Here is a 24,036-nt window from a genome sequence, read left to right on the forward strand (position 1 = left end):
TGTGAATTAGCGTATGTCAAACCAGAGTCAATGTTGAATTTCCCACGCAAAATTACTTTGTCCATTGTATGAAATGTGGCATGTGAAACAGTATTTTGAAAAAAAAAATTCCTTGGGTGTTAAGTTGGCAGTTCTATGTGAAAATTAGATTTGCATTTGACATCAAGCTGCTGTTCTAAATAATATTTCTTTTTCTGCCTGAGTGTCCTGCAATGATTTCCTTCAGCTGTTTGATATTCACCTGCTGCTATAGAACAAGCTACAACTGCAGAATCATCAAGGAACAGATTTATAGCAACAGGAGAAATTTATGCTGTAAATTGCTCTGGCTCCAAGAGCAGACTGCTCTTAAATTCATGTTAAATGCTTTTATGCATGAGATGAAAAGCAATTTTATTTCAGTGGAAGGTGCTCATTGAGTAAAGAAAGTTTGTCTTGAATAAACTGTGTACCAGCTAAAACTCTGGAGTGTTGCAGAATTCTGTGCCGAAAGCAAAGCACCTTTCCTTTGCCAGCTATTAATCCCAGTGATTCAGTTTTCCCTGCTCCTCGGCAGTACTAGTTTTATTCCTAGTTACAACTTTCCCATGCAGGATTTTCTGCTGGTTTCTGATGCTGGAGCTAATATGTATTCTGAGTAATTCACGAGAAGAAAAAGTGGGAGAGATGAATGAATCTCTCGGTTATCAGAGACAGAAAAGTGGGAGAGATGAATGAATCTCTTGGTTATCAGAGACAGAAAAGTGGGAGAGATGAATGAATCTCTCGGTTATCAATCAAAAGTTTTCTAGGCACAGGCAAGTACTAACTCATTAGCAGGAGAGCTGTTAGTGAAGCAGTCTGGAGCTACTCCCTCTGCATTTGCCTCCCATTTGAAAAGCGACTCTTGTTAAGAGTTTGATCTGCTAGAAGTAATCAACAAGCACTCCGGTCCTCTGGGGGGTTGTAGTGTCTGAAGAAGAATTCGCATGAAAACAGGTCATATTGATCAGCTGGTCCTCACTGAGTCTTATTTTAACACCTAAATAGCAAGTAAAATCTGTACTAGCTGAAGTGTTGGAGTGGGCAAGCCACATAATTTGAAATTGGATGCAAGTAGCATAGCACAGCATAGTTCCTTCTGCTGTACCAAGCACATAATGTTCCCCTGCAGCAGCATATTCACCTAGTTTTAGTAAGGCAGGAAAAGTTGAGATTCTTACTTTTCAGCTGAGGATGAATTAGAGAAAACTAATTTATTTTAAGAACTATTGTGTTAACCTTTGCTGAGCTCAGGTGGGTTATATTTTTGCACGATGTCCTGTTGGTGGTGTGGATGCTAGTCTAATTGGCAAGGAGGAGGTGGTAATTGTTATACTCAGCTTTCTTTGAGATGTCCTTTTGGCTTAAGTGCTAAAGTTGAAGAAATGAGTAAAATTAAAGCAGTCAGTTATGAATTAAAAACTAAAGTGACCCAAAGTTCTTCCCCTCTACCCTCTCACATCACCCCTTCAACAAACACCCCTTCCCATACGCCCCAAAATAAACATTAATCTATGTAATTAAGTTCAGTCTGGTTTTCAGCAGACCATAACGGGAGGGGCATATTTGAGGATGTAAGAAATATTTGTGTTACGTTTTAGATCCTAACAAATAGTTTAACTGTTGTGTTAAGCCAAATGAGCATCTTTGAATACATGATGACTTTGTCTATAGTGTGTCTGTTTTAGTTAATAGGAAGTAGTGGTACAAGTATATAGTATGTTGTGGAGTTTTTGTTGTTATTGGTTGATTGGTTTTGATTTATTTTAATGGCACAACAGAGAGCACATGTTTTCACCATGAATGTGCCAGTCAGGGTTCAGGAACAAGCAGGGAAAATTGTCTTGCAGAACATTACCAGCAAGATACTGAACTTGGTATCTGGGCCAGCATTTAGCTGCTTTTGAAAAATGTGTATTTTTAAGATGTTAGTACTAGAAATGTTTGGAGTTTCTTTCTAGGTTTGTGCCACATGGTTCGAAAATCCTAAACAGGCGTTTGATGAATCAGAGTCTCTTTCCATTCCTTCTGCCCCACAAAGACTGCACATTTAAGAACATGTTTTTCCATCTCTGTAAATTGAGAACATGGGGCGGGGGGGAACGCCACCCCTGAATCACCAGAAGTAGTGGCAGTGGAAGTAATTTTCAAAACCCTCATTGTTACATCTATGACAAAAATACTAAAGATTGAGAGTCAGAGCAATCACAGCTTTTCCTTGCTTTCGTTAGTATATTTAAATGATCTTTTCTGTGGCTGCAGTCATGCTGTTTTCCATATGAGTGTGACGATTTAAGTCTATTTATCCTTTTTAGTTCTTGAGAGAGGAAAGCCAAGCATCCACTTTTTGTGGAGAGGGGAAAATAAAATAAGGCTTAGGTCAGCAGACTGTGGATTGGTGTCATTGTGCACTGCGCTTAAGAAGTTGGTATGTGAAAGAATGAACACATTCCATCTGGGCGAAAGAATGATGTCTGTTAGAGTTCAGTTTGCTATGGTTTTTGAGCTTTCTGTGTGATCTCATAACTGGAGGAGGAAAGTATATTCTCCCATAAGAATAATCTTATACTAATGATTCATTACTACTGTGGTTTTTTGTGTGAGCTTTTTGAGTGCCAGACCTCCCCCCACTCTTCCACCCCAAATGGAAACCAGCCACCCTGTCTTTGGCTTTATATGGTATTGCTGTAGGTGGATTTACCCAGAATAATGGTTAGCTTTAACAATCAGAGCCTTACCTCTTTGTCTAGAGAAGAGCTCCTTCTAATATATATTTACCCAGCTATTTGTCAAGCTTTACATTTTGGGAAGAGAGCTTGCACACTTTGTTTCCTAAGGTTGTATGAATTTTTGTTTTCTGGAAATAATTTATATTACTTAGTCTGGTAAGTTTACTTGGGAACATACAGTTTCTTATTTTTTATTATTTAGATTCTCACTGCAGATCCCCAGCCCACTCCCCTGATAAGTTAGCAATCAGTTCTTTGAGCAGCTGTGCATTTTGGCAGTAGCATTTGAAGCTGGAGATGAATCCCTCTGCTCATTCACCTGCATCCTCTAATGAGCTCTCATATTGAGTAGGTGCAGGCTAATCCAGTTGTAATGGTTTTTGGAACCATTACACCACACCAGAAAGAGGAAAATTTGTAGATAGGCAAATAAACCCTGTGGGATGTTTCTGAAGGCCTAATGACATGGCAAATAGATGAAGACCCTTTTTTCTTTTCTTTTGTAACATGGCTATAGGAAATTTGTTTATTTCCCACTAGTGGAAGGTAATCTGGCCATGAGAAAAATATGCATTTGTGATCAAAGTGATTCTGGGGCAGTGGATGAAGTAAGTCATCCTGGCATCTTAAGGTCAGTTCCTGCACCTGAGGGACATGTATATTACAGAAAACCCTGTGGACTGTGAGAGTTCATGTATAAATACTGAGATCAGTGAAGACCTGTTTCCTGATACAAGTACAGCGGGGAAGAGTAATAAACTGGAAAGGCAAGAAATATAATAAATGATACTGTTCTAATTCACTTGGCTTAAGTTCATATATATTTGTAGAAGAATACAAGAGCACTGGCTCAGGTTCTGCTGACAGTCTGTAGGTTAAACTCAACATTTTCCTAGAGAAAGGTGGACTGTGGAAAGAAAACACCTTGTTTTTCATTAGACCTGTCAAAGATAGTAATGAGCTAACAGCATGAATTTCTGATTTCGTGTAGCCCTTTGAAGTTAGTGGACTTCTAGTATACATTATATTCTTTAAAAGGTTTTTTTTCCTGAAAATTAAATAGTTACTTTATGGCGTCTAATTGCTATTATATACTATATACTGTATTCAAATGTGGAACTATTGAATGACCATTGAAGAGCAGACAGAGTCTTTGCTAAAGCTCATGCCTCCATGCTTTTCTTCAAAATGAAAGTTAATCACTTCAGAGAACTTGTTACTAAGAGAAAATAATAGAATAAATCTCCCTTACATCTAGTAATATGCAGTTATTGAACCCTGAAAAAAGGCTAACATGATGTGATGATTTAATTTGTTTCTGACAGGGATAGGTTCATTTTTCTGTTTTACTGTTGCAGTCTGGTAAACAAAGTGATAGGTAGTGGGCACTGCTGGCAGGAGGAGAGTATGTCACCTTCAAACTGATATCTGGATATGAAAATTATACATCTGGAATATTGAAAATTCAGTTATAGATTTTGTGTGAAATGAAGGCAGAAGGTTTATTGTATAGTGATTGAACAGGTCAACTGGAAATTGTTTGTATTTGTCATTTTTAAAAGTATGTGAATCATCTCATATATTTATTATGGTTAAGAATAGTTCCCTGTTATGAAAATTACTTTATTTTAAATGGAGCATGAAGTATTTGAGATTTAGACTTGAGTAATATTTCCAGTTGTAAGGCATAGCCTGAGAAATGGAACTAAAAATAGTTTAGCAGTTGTTAAAGAAAAGCTAGAAATTCTACTCAAGGTCATCTTATTTGCACTTGTGAAGTATGCCACTTGAATACCAGATAGTTCTAAAATGAATAGGGGTGGTGTTTTTTTTTTTCCTTCTTGGTATGTTAAGTAAAATAATGTAAAATACTTCTATAAAGTTAGTCCTGTGGAAGGACTAAGACAAGGCAGTGAGAGTGCTCTGGATATGAATGCCTGAACTTTGATGGTCTGTCCTCCTAATTAAGTGTTCTGGTCACTGTACCATTACTCACTCTCTGGTTCTACCTTCATTGTAATTGGAACATATTAGCTTAGAATCATAGTTTCAATTTTTAATAGAATCTAATTCATTTTTTTTTAAGTCTGTCTGGCACATGACTGAGTTGAAGTTATTTTTTGTCAAGAACTCTGCGAACCACATGTCTGTGCTTCCAAATCAGTATCTAGGTCCTGTTGTCTATGTTTTATCATGCTTGTGATAGATCCAAATTCAAATGTAGCAAAAATTTATTATGGGTTCAGAAGTTCTCCAAGTTTACTGTAGTACTGTCAGGCATTTTAGAAAAACCACTACTATATGTCATGTACTTTGTGAACAGCACAGAATGTTTCTAGGCTTGAGCTGTAAGATGTGTGCCAAAATATCTAAAAATAAAAAAATCCAGTAGGTTCTTGCATTGTCCTCTTCTAAAGTGCGAGAACCTTATTTAACTGTGGCATAATTTTAATGGGACTGTGAAACACCTAAAGTTGTAACTGAATTAATTTTATTCACATCTAATCATTCTTGTTGGATCAGATGTGGTCCTTTTTGGTTTAAACTGTAAACTATGCTTTGAAAAAAAAGCACTGTCTTGTATGTATGTATCATTTTAAAGGGTGGCCCCAATTTGAACTAGTTTCCGGCTGGAAAAAGGGTGGCCTAATTAGAGGTTGTAATCCCATTCTGATCTAGTTATTGAATAGGCAATGACACTAGAACATGTGCATTTTTAAAATGAAGTTCATATTTGTTCATTTGATCTTGAATCCTTCGCATGCATAGGAGACATAGTCTCAGTATTCTCTCTTCTGCCCTAGCTGTGAAACGCATTCCAGTGTTGAGTGCTTCTCTAATTGTTGGAGTGCCTTGGATAGAAATTCGTGCTATGTTTTCTCAAAAATGCCAGTATTGAAAGTTAACAAAACATCTGGATACACTGCAGAATTTTCTTGTGCTGGTAGGCAGAATTAAGATATTGGGAAATTCAGCATGGTCTTTTAAAGAAAACCCAAGCAACCCAACAAACACATCCACCAATCTCAACCCAACCAACCAATAAAAACAACAAAAAAGCCCAAGACAGATGCATGGGACAGTCATCTTCTCCTTTCTTCATAAAATATGAAGAAATACTTGATTCCTTTCCCTTTGTAACTTGTGAAGAATGCATGTCTCTTCAGCCTTCTCAGTTTTCCAAATTGCAGGCTTGCATATGCTTTCTATAACGTTGGATGTGCTGGAGTGGTATGTTGAGAGAATCTGACTTACTAATAAGAAATTGTTCCTTTCTATATTTATTTTCTGTCTGCACCTGGACATTTCCCATAAGGACAACTTGCATTAGTATTACCTTTTCCTCTCCTAATGAGTGGTCTGTTTATGGTCCTGATTTTATCTGTTTCTAACATGATGATATGCTCCCTTTTAACTTTTGGCTGTACCTTAGCTTCCAGATGACTGGCATAATCAGGATTAGCTGGTGATAGCAATCTGATGAAATTGCAGTCTTCAGTAATCAATAGAATGTTTTCTCGGGGAGAAAATGTTATATCTAGGTATCAGCTGTTTTAAAATGTGTCAAAACCAAAAAGCATTTAATTTACAAGCCAGATTTTTTTTGTGCTGAGCTTTATCCTGCCTGTGTTTGTTTTCTTCTATATATGTTAAAAGAAACAAGGACTTTGCAGTTCTCATTTGCCACTGGAAAATGTAAACTGTATGAAGTTAATGCATCTCCAGTTTCTTTGCTCTTCAGTCTTTGCAGAAAACTTTGTGTATGGTTATGGCATTTGATTGAAAGGCATGGTTGGTGGTGAGGAGAAAGGAGGGAGAAGAAACCTGCAGCAGAGGAAAGTGCCAAAAAAGGAGTAAATATCTTTTTGATTTTGTAAGTAGTTAGGCCTGTCTGTCTTGATCACAACTTTTCAGAATGAACACTTGTTAGCAAAATTTCAGAGCTTTAGTGCTTCTGTATTCAGAAAGGTGGATGTTTCAGCAAGTTGCAAGGAGTATTGCTTCAACATTTTGAGTTTAAATAAAAGGTTGACCAAAAAAAAATGGCTTGCCGTAAGTAATTTTATTTTCTCCTCCAAAACATTTGTATTTTAACAGTGAACAGAGTATCTGCCAAGCACGAGCTGCTGTAATGGTCTACGATGATGCCAATAAGAAATGGGTACCAGCTGGTGGATCAACTGGATTCAGCAGAGTTCATATATATCATCATACAGGCAACAACACATTCAGAGTAGTGGGCAGGAAGATTCAGGATCATCAGGTAAATGAATTTCTGAAAATCTGGAGTATTAAGAAATAAGTCTTCATCAAAATTATGGGACCAGTAAATGATAAATTGTTTGGGGGTTTTTAACCGAAGTAGCAAAACTATATTATTGCTTTTTCACTATGAACTAAGCACTTTACATACCTCCAAGGTGATAGTCCTTGTGTACTCTTTTACTGTTCTACTGTTCTAGCTATAAAGGCCAGTGGCATACATGGAAGTCATCTGGTTCTTTTTAAGGTGAAGTGGCAACCTAAAAGCTTTTCTTTGTTCCTACTCGGTGCTGTTAGCTGCAGTCAGTGTACACAGCAGCAGTTCTCTTGTAGCTCTTTTTGTCTTATGAAAACTTAGATGCATGGTATCTCATTTCCCCAGATAATTCTGTTCAAAAAACCGACTGACGCTTGGTAGTGCTGATCATCTACTGCTTTGAGAGATTGAGAAGAGAGTAACAGGGATTACAACTTAATTTACTTGATGAAGTTACTAGATCATGATTAAACAGCAAATTTAACACTCTTGAAATATGCTCTGCCTTGTGGTACTTGGGATAGGACTAAAAATCTAATCTTATGTTTAAGGAAAGCTTCTTATATTTATTCTCCTCTCTCCCAGCATTTCATAGAATTCTTTTGGTCTGTTCTTGGTCATTTATCACACACCTGAATCATAAAATGATAATCTCTTGTGTGATTTGTCATTAAACGCTTATTCCACGTACTAAATGTATGTTCAGCTGAGAGCAAGCATGGTGGTTTTTTCTCTCATTATTCAGCAGAAAAAGGTGAGAGCATATAGTTATCCACGTGCAATGGGATCCTCTTAGTGGATGGCTTGTAGTAAATGGTTGTCCTACCAGCTCAAGTTTATCATCTTGTGTGAGCCATAACAATTTTGCAAAATGATACCTTGCAATGCATTGTCGAAGTTCACATAAACTGCTGCTGAAAGCCCTGCAAGCCACAGAGTGCAGCAGCCACAGAGAGAAGGTGATGACTTGGTTATAAAAAAATTCTAACAAGTACTCCATGGATTTCATGGGAGACTGAGATTCTGAATTCCAAATGCATAGTCATATCAAGTAGTCTGCTACTGCAAGTCAGAACTGTTGATGTTACTACACTGGTGTTACAAAATATCGCTGCATCTTTTGAAGAGAGAACACTTAAGCTACAAAAGTTGATAGAAAATATCTCCTTAGTGCCCTTGTGTATTCTCATCGCTGCATACAGCATTGGAATGAAAACTGAAATGGTTATGTGCTTCAGCATTCTGATCTACACAGATTATGGGTCCTGAATTAACTCACATGGTTAAGGGATAAAACTACACAAAGCTGAAACTTGTGATGCAACAGCAATTTTAAACAAATAATTTCTTTTAACATTATTTTAGGTGGTAATAAATTGTGCCATTCCAAAAGGGCTGAAGTACAATCAGGCTACGCAGACCTTCCACCAGTGGCGTGATGCTAGGCAGGTGTATGGTCTGAATTTTGGCAGCAAAGAAGATGCCAATGTCTTCGCAAGTGCCATGATGCATGCCTTAGAAGTATTAAATTCACAGGAAGCTGGTAAGAGTCTCTTCACTATTTTTTTTCCCTAAGATTGTTCAAATACAGAAATGGAAAAAAGTTCAAATGATTGTGCATAGAAGTCAGTAAGTCCTGTTTCTAATCATGATTCAGCCTGTAGGCATTTTAATTGAGTGTTTTGTCTACCTAATTACTGCTTCTTAATAGTGAGTCTCAACTGGACTGCTATCTGTGTTAATGCAATTCCTAGCAAATAAATCCATTTTCATGTTACCTGTTACATTTAGAAACTGCTGGCTTGGGTTTTTGGTTTTGGGTTTTTTTTTCTTAAGGAAGCAAAATCAAAAGACCTGACCAAGAAACATGTACTTCGTAATTAAGATACTTTTCAGGATTTCTAGAGACATCCAGTGTTCTTATTGTGTTGGTATTTTTGCTTCTTTGAGTGCTGGCTTATTATGAAAATACGAGGGGTTTTTTTTTCCTCCAAACTTTGAAATTCAGGTCATCCTCTTTGGCAGTTCTTACCATACAGAATTTTCTAGCTTGGAGACATCAAATGCATACAATTTAGACAACAGGTGTATCATTTAATTTGTTTGGAGACCAGGGTGACACAGATGGTTTAAAACACTGGTGGAAAAATTAGTGGCTTTCAGTCTACCAGTGGTATCTGTAACACATTCTAGGTAGGCTCTTCAGCAAATCGATCAATATAATGCTGTGGCACACACAGAGGGAGTTTTTCTTTTAAAAGACTCAGTCTTTTGTGTTCTTGTAACCAAATAGAATTCTTTTGTCCTCATTAAACTTTAAAGATTGCCTGTGTAACAAGAGATGGCACTTCTGTGCCAGCTTTCTTTCTCTTGTGTAGAAGAGATGTTGTAGATAACCTTACTAGGGCTGTCTCAACTACAGCAAAAAAGGTAACTTTATCAAGTTGCTTTTTATTCTGCTAGTTGTTTCAAGGCTCACCTTTTGAAGCTAACCTATCTAGACTACAGATGATAAATTCTGCAGTGCTTATGCTGTTATGCAACATATGAGGCCAAAATAGAAATGGTAGCTAGAGTTGTAAGGTTTCTTTTTGCCTGCTAAAATAATCCAGTTCTGACTGCCATTCTCTCACCTCTCAGTTGGATATTTTCTCTTCTAAATCCCTCAGTTCTCCTTTCCCTAAGGATTACGCAGTTGTAAACATTTCACACATTCTGACTGTTTATCACCTGTCTCCCAACCACCGTGTGTGAACACTTGAAGTATTGGTTTCTACTTTTTTGATGTAAAGTCTGAAAAGGCCTGATTTATGGTAATTGCCACAAGTTTGAGGGGTTTGTTTTTCTTTAGCTGTACTTGAAGTGTTTGGTACAACATGTTTCAAACAGTGTGTTATGTGTACATATGTATATACATATCTTCATAATTTGGTTTAACTCCTCACAACACTAAAACTGAGCTACTAGAGAGGCTCAAATGACATAGGTAGGCATGATAGTGCTCGTATTTTCATTGGTCAGTGTGTCTTTTTTTTTTAGTTTTGTGGATTATTGTGATTTTTCTAATGACTAGTTCCCTTGCTGCTTCATGCAACGTATATGTGGGCTAACAGCTATGTTGAGTTGAGTATGGCTGTGGTATCACAGCCTGGTTGCTGGCTACAGTGCTGTTGTCGACATAGTTTGGTCTTAACTATTTTGAGATGTAGGTCTGACAAGGACATGAATTAAGCTGTGTAATTTTGTTTGAAAGTGACTGGTTGTAACCTTTAAGTTTTCTGAATTGTAAGATAGTCACTTTGTTTCTCCCTCTTGTGATTTGACTAGGTAGCAGTAGGCACGAGTCAAAATGCATTAATTAGCTGCATTACAAGCTAATGGTGGGCACAGGAGATAATTGTTCCTCCCTAGCTCCTGTCAGCCCTGAAGGACTGTAGTTGTTGAAAATTAGCTATCACTTTACCTATGTCGGAGACACACAGGTGTTCTAGCTTACATCAAGATGAAATAAATGCAAAGCTTAACATTATCAGCATCACTTCAGCAGATGTCTGAGGATCAGTAATTTAGCACTACTCCTTCTTAAATAAAATTCCTAATTATGCATATACGGTCTCTGTAAGCCTCATACCATTTCCAGACAGTGCTTAAAGTTCATAATGTCTGTGTGTTAGAATACTGTCAACAAGTGTTCCTATGTTTTATCAGCTGGTAGGTTACATATTACTTAATTTTTCTGATTTGTATCAGTGTAAGAAGTAAAAAGTATCTTTCTTAACATGCCTGCTTTGGTAATGGAAATAGGATACTGAATAGCTTGCAGTGTAGAAACAGACTAATTGGACTCCTTGCTCAAAGTTTAATGCATTTCTTTTCTCTATAGTTGGTATAATTTCATAAAAGTGCAACTAGAAATGAATCCTTAGAGTTAATTCCCTCCCCTACCCCCCCCCAACATCTCTGAAATAGCTGAATATTTACTTAGGTCACTGTCTCTGAGGCTCTAATATTAGCTCTTCATTTTAGGAAATGGATTGCAGCTGCCTATCTTTTATAAACAAATTGGCCTTTTTCTGAAAAGGTGTTGGAAGGTGATGTGTTATAAAAGGAATTTGTGCTAATATGTGAATATCGATACATTATATATTGATGGTTTTGTTTCTTTGAATATATCTACTAGGCTTTTAAAAATTTCTAACACATGCAGTCCTAGTTGGTATGCTGATGATGCTGCTTCAAAATCTGTACTTGAAGACAACTTGTCTCTAATAATTTAAATGAATCAATGTGTTTCCTAGTGTATCTAAAATGGCATATAGAACCTCCAACTCAAGTCAGACAAGGAAATGCTATATAGGTAACTTTCCTTTTACTCTAGAATTGCTTAGAGTTCAAGTTTGCTTCTTGCAGTATCCCTGTTTTATCATTTTGGCAATTGCTTTTATTAGCTTGGTTATTTTATGTTGTATTTTATTTATAAAAGGAAAGCAGTTTTAATGTTAGCTGAGCATACTATGCAGAAATTCATAAAGCTTGTAGATGAATTTTAAATTTTATGTAAGGGTTCACAGAAATCTAAACTACTTCTGAGGAATAATAAAGATCATGTTGTGTACATCCTTTTGGTTTGCAAGTCAGCTGTTGCATGTGGCTTATAATAAAATTAAATCATGGTCTCCTTCTCTTGCATATATTTGAAAAATGTCATTGATCTTTGCTTGCAGTTGGCATCCTCTGCTCTTCTGGTGGCTGCTGGCAAAACTGGAGGTTGCTTAATTTAGGATCTCCCTCTAGTGGATCTGGTGCAGCTGAGGCAAAGGCACTGGGTGTCTGTACCGCAGAGCTCACAGGGATGAGCTTTTTGTCATTCCAGTGAGTTCAGAAGGCAGAGGGAAAGTCTCTGAAGCTGAAGGTTTTACTGAACTGCTAGTTTTCTTATTAACAAAACAGTACAAGTTTGTCTCCCAGTACTCCAAACCAATGGCTGTGCCTTATCAGTGAAACTGTAAAACTCAGTGGGCCTAGTTTTTATCTTCCCCATGATTTACAGGGCTGATCATGTGAACATTCTAACTTCTCTTATGCTTGAACTCTAGTGATTTAAATAAATGTAAAAGTCAAAGTGCTTTAACTTTGCTCTGTTTTGAATGATTGCATTAGCTATTAGCTATTCAACCAGACCTCATTTTCCTGATGGCTAGTTGAGCAGATTGTGAGCCACCTGCAAGTCTAGAAGAGAAAAACAACAACACAAAAGTACTGCATTTTTCACTGGAATTTTAAGGTAGACTACTAATACTGCAGGTTCCTGCTCTATGCTATTTAGGAGATACATTAAATATTAACCAAAATTTCTTTCTGGCACTCATTTAGGAAACTTTTGAAAGACTTACTCATTAAATAATTGTTTGTCTTGGTCAAAGCTTCATCAAATGACAAGTATGTGTCGTCAGTTTGAGGTCATTCGAAGAGGATTTCTGTCTTTAAGGCTGTGTGCAGTATGTTCAGATACCCAGTAACTGATTTGTCTGAAGATGATGGCTCTCTGCAAAGACTTTGCATTACATCGCAAAGAAAAATTTCATATCTGCCTTAAGTACAGCTCAGTGTTGCAATCAAAGTGGCTCTGGAATGAGAGAAAAATCTTCAATGAAGGGTAATAAGATGGCTGAGAAAATTCTCTGATGTGTGAGACAATGGATTATTTCTTTGAAGGAATAAGGGCAAGTAAGGGAAGTGTGGAGATGGGAGGAACAAAGGAGTAGCATACTCGGTTTTGCTGCAGAAAGTTCCTTCTAGTTCAGCTGGAATTGATGTTGGTTTGTGTGGCATCTGTCTTCAATCTCAGGAAAGCCTTGCTAAGAGAATAATAAACTAAGTATGAGATTTATCTATGCGTAATTTGCATTTGAGGAGGTACTTTGAGTTGTTTGTTGCAGAAGATGAAAGTGGCAAAAGAAGAACTGAAGAATGTCATACAACATAAATAAGTCAACTCTAATTCTTTCTAATAGAATTACATATATGTAAGATTGGCAATGCTGTTTTGTATTGGTCTTTAGCAGTTATATATTGGTTCTTGAAAAGATTTTGGGATGTTCTGGATATAAAGGAAGGGAAAAGAATGGCTTCAGTGAAGCTGTCTTAGTATTGCTGTAGATTGGTTTTAATTCACAAGAAAATAGAGAGGAGGAAAACAAAACAGAAGGGTTCTTTTGTTTCCAGTTTCTCAATATTTTATCTAATCTTGGGGGGAAAAAGGCCCTTGGTTCAAGCTCTTTGAATTTCTCTTACATTAGTAAGTCTAGAAGATGGGTTGTCCAGTTATTAAATAATCAAACCTTTATGGGGAAAACATGCATGCTTTTTCCATAGCTGTATACTGATGTGCAGTCCTTTCTCTTACTGCAGAGATAGTTAATTAAATCCTTGCTGATAGGGGAATGCACTCATATCATGGATTGAATAATTTAATATCTTTGGGAAATGCAAACTGAAACAAAAATTGGGGTTGCCTAATTGGAATATATGTAGAGTCTACAAAAGACTAAAGTGAGAAAAATATTTGTGGGGCTCGGGGAGGATCTTGGATGTTTCTCTTCATGCTGTTTTGGTTCACATCATGCTAAAGCTTGTTTTTAGAGAAATAAAAATCTACAGCAGTGAAGTAATTATGCTGTACCTGTACTCCTAGAAAGCCTCTGGAGCAGGCTGTCAGCACTCCCTGTCAGAACAGGAGTAACATGATGGTATTATTACCTGTGTTGTCAGAAGTTGGATAATATCTCTGGTTTTGCTAACAAGATTTTTCCTGTAAGTGTGGAATTGATTAAAGAAAAAAATGTTGGTAGTTTCTAGATTTTTGTAACAGCTAATCCTGAATAACTAATGCTGATTTATATGCCAAAATATTGACATAGAGAGTCCCAGCTGTTCATTGGACAAGGTACTTCCTTTTTTTTTTTAATTGCACCTAAGTTTATTGAAAACATCATCAGTGTTAGTTGTGGTACATGGAAGTGAAAGGAGAGTTGCTAAATTCTCAGTGTTATACAGACTTTTAAGGGTTGTCCATATGGTGTTTCTGATTTTTGTGGTTCTTTGGAATTAGTATTATGTCACATGAAAGCATTAAAGTCTAGGTGAACAACCCAAACAATTTAGTTAAAATTTAGTGGCTGGTCTAAACTGCATGGCAAATATAAATAGAAGTACATGATTTTGTGGGTAAGGTTTTGTTTATAAACATTGGGGAATGTCAGTATATTTTAATCTTGAAGGTTCATATGGTTGTCTTAAAAATATTACCAGTAGAAGTTGTAGTTATATTAATCTGCCTTTTGGGAACAAGGTGTTGTCATAAAAATCATGATCATAGTTATGGAAATACAACATTGTTAGGCTCATTTCTATAGTTTCATACACCAATAGCAAGAGTCATCACCTATCAGAGTGCTATTTAGACAAATGTTAGCAGAACTGGAGGAGGGGAAAAATAATAAGTACCACACAGTTGATGATATTGATATATTTAACTTCAATACTTGCTTTTTTAAGTTGGTGGTATTGTAGTTTCGTTAAGCAACTGTAGTTCTCTGCTGCTGAAGTTTTGTGTCTTGTCTCCTCTTGCGTGAAAGGGAGAGCAGAGGAAAACTGGAAGCTTGCTGGAAGTCACCCAGCTCGCTGGTGCTGAGCCAAGCCTAGCACCCAGGTTATCAGCACCTGGCTTCCAAGGCTCTGCTGGCACTGATAGGAGCCTCTGCTGGCATTGATAGGAGGCTTACCTCTACTTAAATTGGAATGTATCTTAAGGAGTATTTTTGTTATTCTTGTTCCTCTTTTCATTACCTTAATCAGGTAAAAAATGCTTGTGGAGCGAAATGGAAAGCCTTTACTTGCAAGTATAGAGTGATGAGTAAATTAACTCAGCCAAAGGTACTTAGAAAATGGTAACAGTGCGTGAGGAAGTAGGTGTTTGAAGGAAAGGGAAGTCTTAGCTGGAAGATGATTCACCTGAATAGACGTACTAGAGAACAGTGTTGTCACTTAATGCCCTAGTTTTTGGCCATCATAGTCTTGCATATAACACAAGTCTAGGTCTCAAGGAGTGGTGCGGTTTTGCTTCTGCTGAAAGCTGGTTAGTGAGTCTCCCCAGGCTTTGTTCTGTCAGGTCCTCCAGCAGAACAGGCTCTGAATGGGAGGAGAAGGAGCTAGGGACAAGTGAAAAGAAGGTACTTCACCATAATAGTTGTTCTTATTACTTTCTGAATAGATTTCTGAAAAGTCTGCTTTCCATTCATTCAGAAAACATTTAAGCATTTAGTAAAACACTTTTTAATAAGTTTGTATGTTCTCTGACAGAAATACATATTTTTGGCTGTGGCTGTGAACTCTTGGTTGGGGTGTGGTCTTTGATTAGGTGTACTCACAGTCCTTAATGAAAATAGTTTATAAAAGTTATAATTATTACACTTATCTTTGTATCACATACATGTATAAATAAACTCACTGTCTGCTTTCAGTCTTTGAAAAGACTTTGAAAAATCAAGTCATACTTCGATTTGGATATCAGACTACATAATTGGTGTATTGTTTAGTTTTGTCACTAGCATACTGAGAAATGAGAGTGGAAATTCTCAATTAGAGTTGTTTATATAAACTGTTTCTCTGGGGAGAAAATAGAGATCTTCACCTCAAACTGAAATTTTGATGTGTGATAGTTGACCCAACTGTACTATGTTTTTTCAAAAATTAGAGTTAGTCTTTTAATGCTGTACTCTGAGCTGTACAGTAATTTCAGGAGTGAGGTCTTTTGGTTTTTTGCTTTCTTTGAACCATAGGGCCTACAGGGTTCTGAGGAAGATGCCATGTGATCTGACTGCCAGCAGTCCCCCCAAAAACCATTTCACCCATCCTTATGTTACCAGTTCCCAAGCAAGCCTATCTAGCCAAATGAAAATACACATTGTAGCTCATTGTATAACTTGTAGTACAGGTATTGCTCCAATCTTGAACTGTAGATACTTGGGATTTTTAGGGCTCTAGGAATGTGATGTCTACAATGTCAGCCAGGTGCTATGACAACACTGATAACATAATGCAGGTGACATTAAAGAAGTGGGGTAGGCTGTGGAGTGGAACTCCAAAGCGCAGACAGTGTAGTTGGAAGGAACAGAGGAACCAAGAGGTGATGGAGGAGAAACCATGTGTATCCATCTCCAGCTTGCTAATTATGCTTTCATAGGGTTGTGCAACTGAAATGGATTCAGCTTTTGAAAGGAGATACAGATGTAAGAAGTCAATTAGGGCTGAAATGCTTAATTTGGTTGAAGTAGTACCCAGCAGTCTGTTGTTCTCTGACCTATGCCAGCACGATTGTCTGCGTTGACTGCATGAGAACCAGATGTGGTTCTGATCTGGCTGGTGAAAGTGCTTCATGTGGGCTTTTTTTCCTGTTTTTTTGTTGTTAGATTTCCAGTCCATGTCTCACCATGCAGTCACCTGAACTATCACAGAGAAGGGGTGATGCAAAGGTGAGAATAAGCTGAAAAACAGAAAGCACTGAAACTGGAATGGCTGCTGAACAAATTAGTATGAAATTATATCCTCTGTCAGTGTGTGCTGCGGAGTGCACCATCTGTGCTGTCTTTAGAAACAGAAAGATGTTAGTCTTCCCTTAAAACTCAGAATGAATAGACCATTCAGCCTTGTCTCTTACTTGGCTTTTACTGGTTTCTGAAGATAAAGTGGTCCTGTAGAAGGATCAGCTTTTTTCCAGGTGATTTCCACAGGAATTTCTGTGGGTATTTCTCCTGGGGGTTGATATTTCTGAAGTATTTTGAAGTGTTCAAAAGCCTCTGAGAGAGTTTTTAATTAGCTAGCTCCTGCTTATTTAATATACCACCTGCCCCACTACCCAGACACTTGTATTTTAGCAATGAACTGGTGGTCTTGGCTTGCTGTAATAAATTTTCTAGGATAAAACCACCTGCTAAGTACCTTTAACTTGCCAATGTCCATTAGAATGGTGGTTGTTAAGAATCTATGCTTGCTGAGAGAGATTTGTCAAGAGAACAGGCCAAATGACTTGGTAGCCTTTGGTATACTGAGGTTGCATTTTCTTATGGTAAAAAATATATAAAAAGTACTAGACCCACAAAGTTATATGTTAGCAGGTAATTGTGTTCTGCTCTCTTGTGTGCATGGCTATGAAAGAAGCACATAATTGGAGTAGGTTGGCCAGGGTTATGCTACGTTGACTTGCTGATGGTTGCCTTATGCAGAATCGACGGAGAACATAATTTTCTGGCAGACAGTGCTCTAGAACAAAGTTTGAGGCTGTGAGAACAGGTTTTCTTGTAGCTGGGTTGGTTGGAATAGCCAGTGCAAGGGAGGCTACGTGCTTGTTTTCCAGAGGTGTTGGCAAAAGAGTGGGGGCCACACTGGTAGAAAGGTTAGAGTGTTGGTCCATGTTCAGCTACTGCAGCATGACAACACCTTGTTCAGAAAAACCTTTTAAATACTGTTAAGGTTTAAATAGGTGGAAGCTTGAACTTTTCATTTTTATGTATTTTCAGCACAAACTAGTTGTGTTTGGAATATGGCCATTTCTTTTTATTTTTGTTCTTTATTAGTAATTTTTATGTCAATGTGTTTCATACTGAGGAATGGGAAGGGAGTTTCATCACATATCAAATATTACTTGCAGTTTGCACTTCAAACTGTGAACCTTTGACTTACTCCAAGCATTTTATTAGACATGGCAAGCAGTAGTGGTATATAGGACCTTTAAGCTGCAACACAGCTGCTGCTGGATTGTGTCTACTTGTAAAAGTCCATGAAAGGCTGCAGCATGGTGTAGGCTGCAAATAGTGTGGCTGCTTGGGAGCTGTGGTCATGGCTTAATGGGCATTAAAGCCTTCCACCTGTCACACCAGGGGAGATGACAGAAGAGGACGTGTGCCTTACAAGTTCTAAAGCAGAAAAGTTTTCCAGATGAGCAATATGACAGATGTTTCTACTTACTGATAATTCAGTTATTAATTATCATTATTAATTATCATTGCGGTTAAATCTTGCATTAAAAATACTACAGGTTTATGTCTATGGGTTTCTCTTAGATATACTCCAAGGAAAAATAGTACATCCAGGGCAACGTCACGTACTTAGGTACAGGGATCTAATGCTTGCTTGAAAAGAATAAATAAGGAAGACACCACCTTTGTAGTACACTTCCTGATTTTATCTTCTAGAAATAAGTTTCTACATAACTTTGTAACTGTCAGGTACAGGAAATAGTGTAGACTTCTATAATTTTCATGAGTAATTGTCTTTATGAGCACAGTGGACACAATATTACAACGTTGTGAGTAAATGAACCTTTTTGCATAGCTATTAAACAGGGCACTTGTTTGCTGAGTCTAAGGCAGATTGCCTGTCCTTGGTGTGGCAGTGGATCACACATGGTCTTTTCATGAGTTTGGATGACTTTTAAAAATTCAGATGGGAAACAAATTTTATATTTTGATATTTGAGATGGTTGAGATCTTATTGCAACTCCATCACTCTAACTAGTTTGGTAGAATCTCAGCAAGAAATTACTGTTTTGTTTTGGGACATTTTCAGAACTTGATACATTTTAATTCTGCTTGCTTAGAAATTCTGGAATCTTAAGCATAGCTACAATCTAAATAATTTCCTGATTTACTGCCCATTTTTACTGAAACAGTGCATCCATGGCCTCATATATTCCATTCCACACTTCTTCATTCTTTACTTCAGTTAATTATTATTTTAAAATAATTTAGTGCAGTAAATACTGTGAAGAAAATGGAAAAGCCTTTTTTTTCTAAAAGAGAGATCTAGCATATACAGTTGTTTGTAAGTTGTATGATTGGAATTGCCCATCAGTAACATCTGAAGGTGAATTTGCATGTCCTTCTCTTGCATTTCTCGTGCGTAGCAGAATTCACAGTTTGTACATTTGTTATATGCCTCTGCTCCTTTTGGACATAATACTTACCTCTCTAAAAAAGGTCTTTGGTCCAAGTTGATGAGCAAAAATCTGCAGAAATTTTGACTTGACCTGTAGAAACATACTTTTTCTTCCTTCTCTCACTGCGGTGATAAGGTTCTGATGTTTTTTCTCCTGTTCTTTTTTTTTTTTGTTCTTTTTGTTTTTCTCTTCCTTTTCCAGTGTTCTATTTAGGTGAGTGTTTTAATTTTTTGAGCCTTTTCTGTTCCTGCAAGAGTACTGTTCATTGTTTTAAGAAAATCTTAGACTTGGAGTGCTTTTCAAAGCTTTTGTCAAATTCCATCATATATAAAATTTGCTTTGCATTTCTGTGAAACCTTTCCATCACTGTGAACTAAATTAATTCTGTAAATGCCTAAGGTAACACTTGTTGCAATTTTTATTTGCTGTATTATATTGTTGAGCTTGTTTGGCTTAAAAAGCAGAAGTGAACAGTTCTTGTCATGTCATGTGATGGCTGGCCTTCTTCCTGGATTTTGTGCTTGTTTTGAATGGTAAAAATTCAAACCATTAATTTATAGTCACTCTTTACTTTTAGGTCCTACATTGCCTCGACAGAATTCACAGCTCCCCTCTCAAGTACAAAATGGTCCATCACAAGAAGAATTGGAAATCCAGAGAAGGTATGGTATAAAAAGTGAGCAACTGTTCAATTCAAGAAAGTGCTTACTCTTAATGGAATGAAACTCCAAGTACATCGAATTACTCTCTTGGATTAGGGCAGCATTTGTGTGTGTGCAGTTTTCATCAGTGCAGCTCTGTTTAAGAACTTTGTAGCTGAATCCCTTATTTGTGCTCTCCACACATTCAGACAGTGCAATTGTTATTGGCCTGTCAGGAAAGAATTGAGGATCAGAGGGGAAGCCTTGGAAGATTTCATTGTTGTCATTTTCAGCTGGACTAATTTTCCTGTGACTGTTGTGGTTTCAGTTTTTGACACACACTTAGAAAGAAGAAAGCAGCAAGCAAGGAAGAAAGTTTTAACCTTTAGAAGTAGAGAACTGAATCATCCTGAATGACAGCTTTTCTTCCTGAGTGTGGATGTAATAGATCAGAATATTCAACTGGAAATCTTGTTTGCTTTTATACTATATTCTCTAGCAAAGAAACTCTTTTTCTGCTTTTATTGCATAAATTTATGGAATATTTAGCAGTACAACTTTCGGCTATAGCAGTACGGGTTATATCTGTGCTGCCCTCAGTGACTAGTCTGTGTTCCCATGACCAGCTGGCACTCCTCCAAGCTAAGCTGTTCCCTTTAATGTGAAGCCACTGTAGCCTCTCCCATGCCCTCTGGGATATTTTTCAGACCCTTAGCATTTTGAACCTATGGGTTTTTTCCATTCCTTTGAATAATGGTTATGTATCGATGTTGTGCCCAAGTTCTAGGAGGCTTTCTAGGTGCCATATGCCCACTTTTGTTCCATGGCAATATGGGTTAGTGCTGTAGGTTGAGTGTCTGGGATATAGATATATGAAATGGCAAGGCCTGGTAGAACAGTCCTGTCAGACTGGGTTAGGTGAAAACAGCAAGACCTTGGACTGTCTCAAACATACTGCCTATGGTGCAATCCTGGATTATTTTACCATCAAAATACTCCCAGGAGATTAGCTGTTCCCTTCCTGAAGCAATGTTGGGAGCAGTTAGGTCACATGTAGTACAGATGCAGGGAACAGAATCCTGGAATAAGTGGGAGGTGGGAGGTGGTCCAGATTGATGGTGTAAATGCACCTAATGTCTTTCTGTGGTAACTGGAAAATAATATATTTGGGTCTAACTGTCACTGAAGTTTTTTCTGTTTTGATATTTGGCATTCAGTCTGTTCATGAAAAGGTGAGCAGATCCAGATGGCGAGTATGGGATACTTCATATTACAGATTTTATAAACTAGCTATACATGTTGAACAAAGCTTTGATACCAAAATTGATCATGCTTGTCTGTCTCTTTCCTGTAGTATGTTCTTAAATCTGAGCAAGGATCACTTTATCTGAAAGTTACCTTGTTTAAAAACAAATAGCAAGAAGCTCATTATGAATCTGTCTGTTTGATGTGTTTACATGCAAGCTTGCTGTCAAGATAAATGTCTTTTTTTGTCACATCTTTTGACAGGCTTTTAAGAAGCTTTTTTCTTTTGGTTTTCTTTTTACCTGTTCTACACTAGTGGCTTTTAGTATTTTTCTTTCCTGTCTGTTCCTTTAGAAGGCTGTATTAACTGAAATGCATAATGCTGTAATACTTTTCAGAGAAGTATCTTAGATAGGCATCTCTTCAAAAAGAAGTGCTGCCCTGTATTAAGAGCTCTGCAAGCCTCTTGTAAATTTTATGCAAAGAACATATTATCAGATAGCATTCTTATGGCATCACTTTCTCATTTGATCAGTTTGCTCTACTTGTTTTCATCTAATATAACGTCCTCTTTGAAGTCTGATCCTGGTTTGGATTTGTTTTTCCCCTGATAGAGGACAGCACTGGAATGACTCTTTAGTCATGCTGCTAGCCAGATTGTCTGTGGAAGGGCTATTGCTGTTGTCATTAAGCTTGAGAAGAAGATGTAATTTTGTTAAAACGTTTCACAAATGCTTCTTCAGTCTCGTTAACTGTATGTGTATAATGAAGTTCAATTAACTCTGAGGTAGAACTTCTGTAGTAACTGTCTTTCAGCTTTCAGACTGTAAGAACAACAGACTACCATAGTGTAGAGAGTAGTAAATAGTTGGGAAGAAAAGGTTTAGGTATATATTACTTTTAACATATCTGCAAGTGACATTTCCAGTCTCAGTAAAGGGTAAAGGCAGTGTGGGCAGACTTGAATCATGTGGGGAGCAGTAAGACTACGGGGAATGCAAGGAAAGGGAATAAATGTTACTGTGTGAGGAAGGAGTATGGGGTTTGTGATGGATCAGGACAAAGTCAGTCTTTGCTAAGTCTGTGGCTTGTGAAATGTGTCTATTGGGTGGGAGTTTTCTTTAAAATGTGGCTTGATGATAGTTGTCTTTAGTGCTAGTGTCATATCCCTCCCCTTTAGTGTACCTGGATTTAGTAGTGTTTAACTGACTCCCATGTTAGTGCAGGAAAAAAATTATTCTAAGCTGGAGAAAAATAATCTGCTTACATAAAAATTTAAGTTGAAAAAAGGAACCCTGTTGAGGTCTAGTCCAGCCCTCTGCTCAAAGCAGGACTAATTTCAAAGTTAAATTATGTGGCTTGTAGCTTCAGGGTTTTCCTAGCAGAAATAGATACATTTCCTCAGAAATGTTTTGCCAAAGGGCTGACCAGTGAAGAGTGGCATAATAACAAGAGCTCTTCAGTGGATATTTTCTCCTTCAATTTTACAGCCAGTGTTCAAGAATCTTGGGGAAATTGTGAACTGAAAAATTAAATTAGGTAGTTGCCAAAAGTGTGTTATTTTGGTTGAAAGATTTTTTCCTGTATTTCAGAAAGGATTCAGATGCCTTATATTTTGAGTAAAAGTGCTGAAGTAGTAATTTATTTTGCTTCAGAGCTTCTTACTTGAATATTTGTATTGTTTACTGTGCAGTGAGGCAATTTCTAAAGACACTAGGACCAGATGTGCAGTCTAAACCACTGAGGTTTTTATGAGGCCAAGGTTACACATAAGGTGTAATGAAGTAATTTTGTCTGGTGAATTGATAACTTTGTTACTGTCTTTTAAGAAACGTTAACACATGGTGTGTGCTTTCCCTCTCAGGGAGTACTTGAAGTGAACTGTAATTTTCCTTAACTTGCACTCATTTAACTACAGTAATAACAGGCTTTAAAACACTCCAACTTCCATTTTTGATCTTCAAACCGAAAGGGCTGTATGTTATATGGGTTATTTTTCATTTTGTCACAGTGGTAGTCAGGCAGTGTTTATAAATTCCACTAGTTGATAATGAGCCAGCTTCAGTTGACATGCATATTTGTTAGTAATTTCAGAGTTACTTAATGCCAAATACCATTTTAAAATATAAGATTAGTTCATGGCATGCCTGTGTGTGCTACTTGTGCATGTAAATTTACCTTCTCCTCCAGCCACGATAAATACATTGTCAGGAATATGAGTCATTGAGTTGGTATCTAATATGACACTTGGGAATTTATTGAGTTAATGTTTATAAATAACTTCACAATCATCACTGCTTCATAAATAAAGAGACCAACAACAGCAGAAGCAGAGGAAGTGTGTAGATAGTAAAGGATAATGAAGGTGTACAAGCCACCTGCTGTCCTTCAAGGACGTAATGGACCAAAACTTGACCGAATTCTTTTGTAAGTACTCAAAAACGTTTGCAAAATGCAACAGCAGAATGTTAGGAGGGGTTGTAATTGTTTAAATATTTCAAGTTTGTGTACAGTTTTAGTTTGTTTTGGAGATTGGGATGATGCTGTTGAAGAAAACTTGATGTGTGACTGCAAAAATATAGTGATATGGTGTGATTTTCATAACATCTTGCGAGAGGCATCTTAGTTTTTGATAGTGCAAGTTCAGAGGCTCACTGCAAGGGTAGCAGTTTCTTACTAATAGACTCAAAGAAAAGATCTTTATTTTACAGATTAAAAGCAATTTTTTTCTGGGAGTTTGCTGATCTTAGTTTATAACTGCTGTAAAAAAATATTTTCCCCCTGTAAATCAGTAAGTATTACATATATAATTCCTGAGGTGTTTTTAAAACGTATGGAAATACTGAAACAAAAATCTGTATCCCACAATTTGGTAACAATGTAGCTGCAGTAATTTAAAGGAATGAAAGCTTGCCCATCACTTTCTGTCCCTGGTAGCCTGGCTTATACTGACTTCCACAGTCTGTAACCTTCCCCTAGTTTGTCGCCAGATGTACCATTTTCAGTTTTCCTGTGCTTTTGAAATTGTGCCATTTACCCAACAGCTTATTTCAAGGAAGCAGAATTGCTTTAAAAGGCATATGGGTGGATTTAGATTATAACTGA

At 37.2% G+C, this 24,036-nt stretch overlaps 1 protein-coding gene across 1 annotated transcript; it reads left to right on the forward strand.

The window, feature by feature from the left end:
• Positions 1–6,852: 6,852 nt before the first annotated feature.
• On the forward strand, positions 6,853–23,291 carry LOC103809699 (protein enabled homolog). The gene is made up of 4 exons (XM_009082556.1): positions 6,853–7,014; positions 8,416–8,593; positions 19,623–19,712; positions 23,245–23,291. The coding sequence occupies exons 1-4, from the start codon at positions 6,883–6,885 to the stop codon at positions 23,289–23,291; spliced, it is 447 nt and encodes a 148-aa protein (XP_009080804.1). The 5' UTR covers positions 6,853–6,882.
• Positions 23,292–24,036: the final 745 nt, after the last annotated feature.

This window comes from Acanthisitta chloris, unplaced genomic scaffold (assembly GCF_000695815.1).
Source record: "Acanthisitta chloris isolate BGI_N310 unplaced genomic scaffold, ASM69581v1 scaffold18659, whole genome shotgun sequence".
Lineage (NCBI taxonomy): Eukaryota > Metazoa > Chordata > Aves > Passeriformes > Acanthisittidae > Acanthisitta > Acanthisitta chloris.